This window comes from Perkinsus marinus (assembly GCF_000006405.1).
Source record: "Perkinsus marinus ATCC 50983 genomic scaffold scf_1104296948566, whole genome shotgun sequence".
Taxonomy (NCBI): Eukaryota; Perkinsozoa; order Perkinsida; family Perkinsidae; genus Perkinsus; species Perkinsus marinus.
Window position 1 is genome coordinate 1 of NW_003210130.1, and position 2,179 is coordinate 2,179.

General features: G+C 46.6%; 1 protein-coding gene across 1 annotated transcript; it reads left to right on the plus strand.

Moving 5' to 3' along the window:
* Window positions 1-20: 20 nt before the first annotated feature.
* Pmar_PMAR016257 (hypothetical protein) lies at window positions 21-961 on the plus strand (the record flags this gene model as incomplete). The annotated part of the gene is made up of 3 exons (XM_002778568.1): window positions 21-105; window positions 337-482; window positions 923-961. The coding sequence occupies 3 exons, from the start codon at window positions 21-23 to the stop codon at window positions 959-961; spliced, it is 270 nt and encodes an 89-aa protein (XP_002778614.1).
* Between the last annotated feature and the right edge of the window lie 1,218 nt (window positions 962-2,179).

Consider the following 2,179-nt stretch of genomic DNA (forward strand, 5'->3'; position numbering starts at 1 on the left):
AAGGAGACGGACCCACTAGAATGGCAGCGAAAGCAGCGGCATGTGAGTGGGATGAGGGGGATGTTATAGTCCTCGATGTTAGCGCACGCAAGAACAAGAATAATGGTGCCTGGCGATGCGATTCGGTTGTGCTTTTGTAGAGTGTGGTGAAATTTTCATCAGCAAGTGGTGAAAATTTCTCTTAGGAGTTTGAATAATGCCTCAGAAAGTATATACACTGTAACTGTGGCGCGGTTGAGCCGATATTGGTTGCTACGGCAAATGCGAAATGAGGAAAATTTTGACCTCCCCCCCCCTACGGTCGCTCCTTGGTGAGATGTTAGAAGTATTTTTCAGGTCTGTCTATACTTGAGCAATACGGTAGCGTTCAACCTATTCCCTCACTAGTCTGGCAGCAGAGTGAACTGGTCAATGACGCCCTTGATCGAGGGGAAGTGGACAAGGGGCTCCGACTAGCGACATCGCTGATTCAGAGCGGCCCGGTAAGTACATAGTCCTGCGGTGAGTGTCGTCTCGAGACTCATGGTTTTAAGGTTCACGCTTGGCCGCTTTTTCTAGTGCATTTGTGGCGCTCAGTACTCGCCTCGTGTGAGTCGGGCATGCTGGAAGAATTTGTAGGTCAGTTGAAGCGAAGTGAGCACCGAGAGGAGGGTTAGTTGGTCGGATGGTCGTCGTGGTTTTAGGATGTGAGAGGTCTGGCGGTGTACCGGTATACTTGTGGGAAAGTATGGTAGATGAGTGCGCGAATTTATCAGGTGGGTGTGGCGTTCATTCGGTGTTAGTGAGTGTAATTTGTGATGATAATATTGGAGGATGCATTGCCCCTACTCGGTGTTTAACGCGTAACTTTAAGATAAACGCGTGTTTTTTGGGAGTGGGTGCTAAACGTGATTCACACTGGGTACTTCGCGTGATGAATCAGATTTTTCGCGATATTGTCCGTATATTCGTTTTGCGATAGGGCGATAGTCGTGACTTCTTTCCCCGAGGTCGCTATATGCTACCTTTATCACCGCCTTTCATTCCGCGAAAAACGATAGTCACTGTGGCAAACACGAGTTGAATGATGTGTAGAACGCGATTTGCACCCCATGTTTTCGCGATCAATCTGTCGTTTTCGCGAGATGTTCAACGCGTTCTCGGAGATATGACTTCAATTGCGAGGTGTATTTCGCTAAGCGCTTTGACTTCTTATCGCATCGCGATTTGCTCGATACGAACTTGGCGTGGAGCGCCAGTTCGCGTTCTATTGTAAAATGGAGTTCGGGTTTACGATGGTGCCATATAAAATTACAGTGTGTGTCCGTTTGGTGTCCGAATGTAAGAGATATGTGACATTTTATGAGGTTGATAAGAATCGATCGGACCCTGTATCACATAAAATCAAATATGTGATGTGATAGGAGTACCGTTTGGGACTGAAATAGCACCAACTTGTTCACTATTGCCATTATTGGAGCATAGCTGATATTTTTAATGTTCGCATAGCACATTGACACGCACTGTATTGTTGCTTATGAGTATACGTACTAGAGCGCGGGATGTTTGACAGGAGGCAGAAGGGGTGTTATAGCATACAGTAGATGATTCTCGGTGATGGGAATATTGTCTTCTTATTCAGATCATGCATATGCTGCCACCGCATTAGAGAGCTTTCTAGACTCGGTGAAGTGTGAGGCTTTCAGCGACTACAGTAGGTGTTGGTGTGGTGAAGTGAGGATGGAGTGGTATGGTGTTAGGCGATAAGTATGCGCATTGGCGGGGCCTTATAGGGCTAGAGAGGGTTGCGGCGATCAATAATGCAGTGCGGGAGTCCAGGGATGCGGGGCTGAGACCGTTCAACGCATCGGTTAAGCTTGACGGTTCCTCGTAAGTGGCTTAGGGAGTACTTGCGGTTTTATACATGTACGAGTTTGATAAGAGATTTCGCCGAGATCTGAACCGACGACGTTCGATTCGGAGCTCATACCGCTATCTATTAGACTACTGAGTTTTTATGATAAAATGTGCATTGACTGGAGTTATTCGTCCGCCATGACACTGAGATGATTCATGAAAAAGCGGTTAAGCGAGAGAGGGGTCGAGCCAAGATCCGTATTCGTATCGAAATTCATATTGTATTTGTGCAAGGGACATCTCACATTTTCCTTTTTCGAAGACTTCTTTTGATGTGTGACAA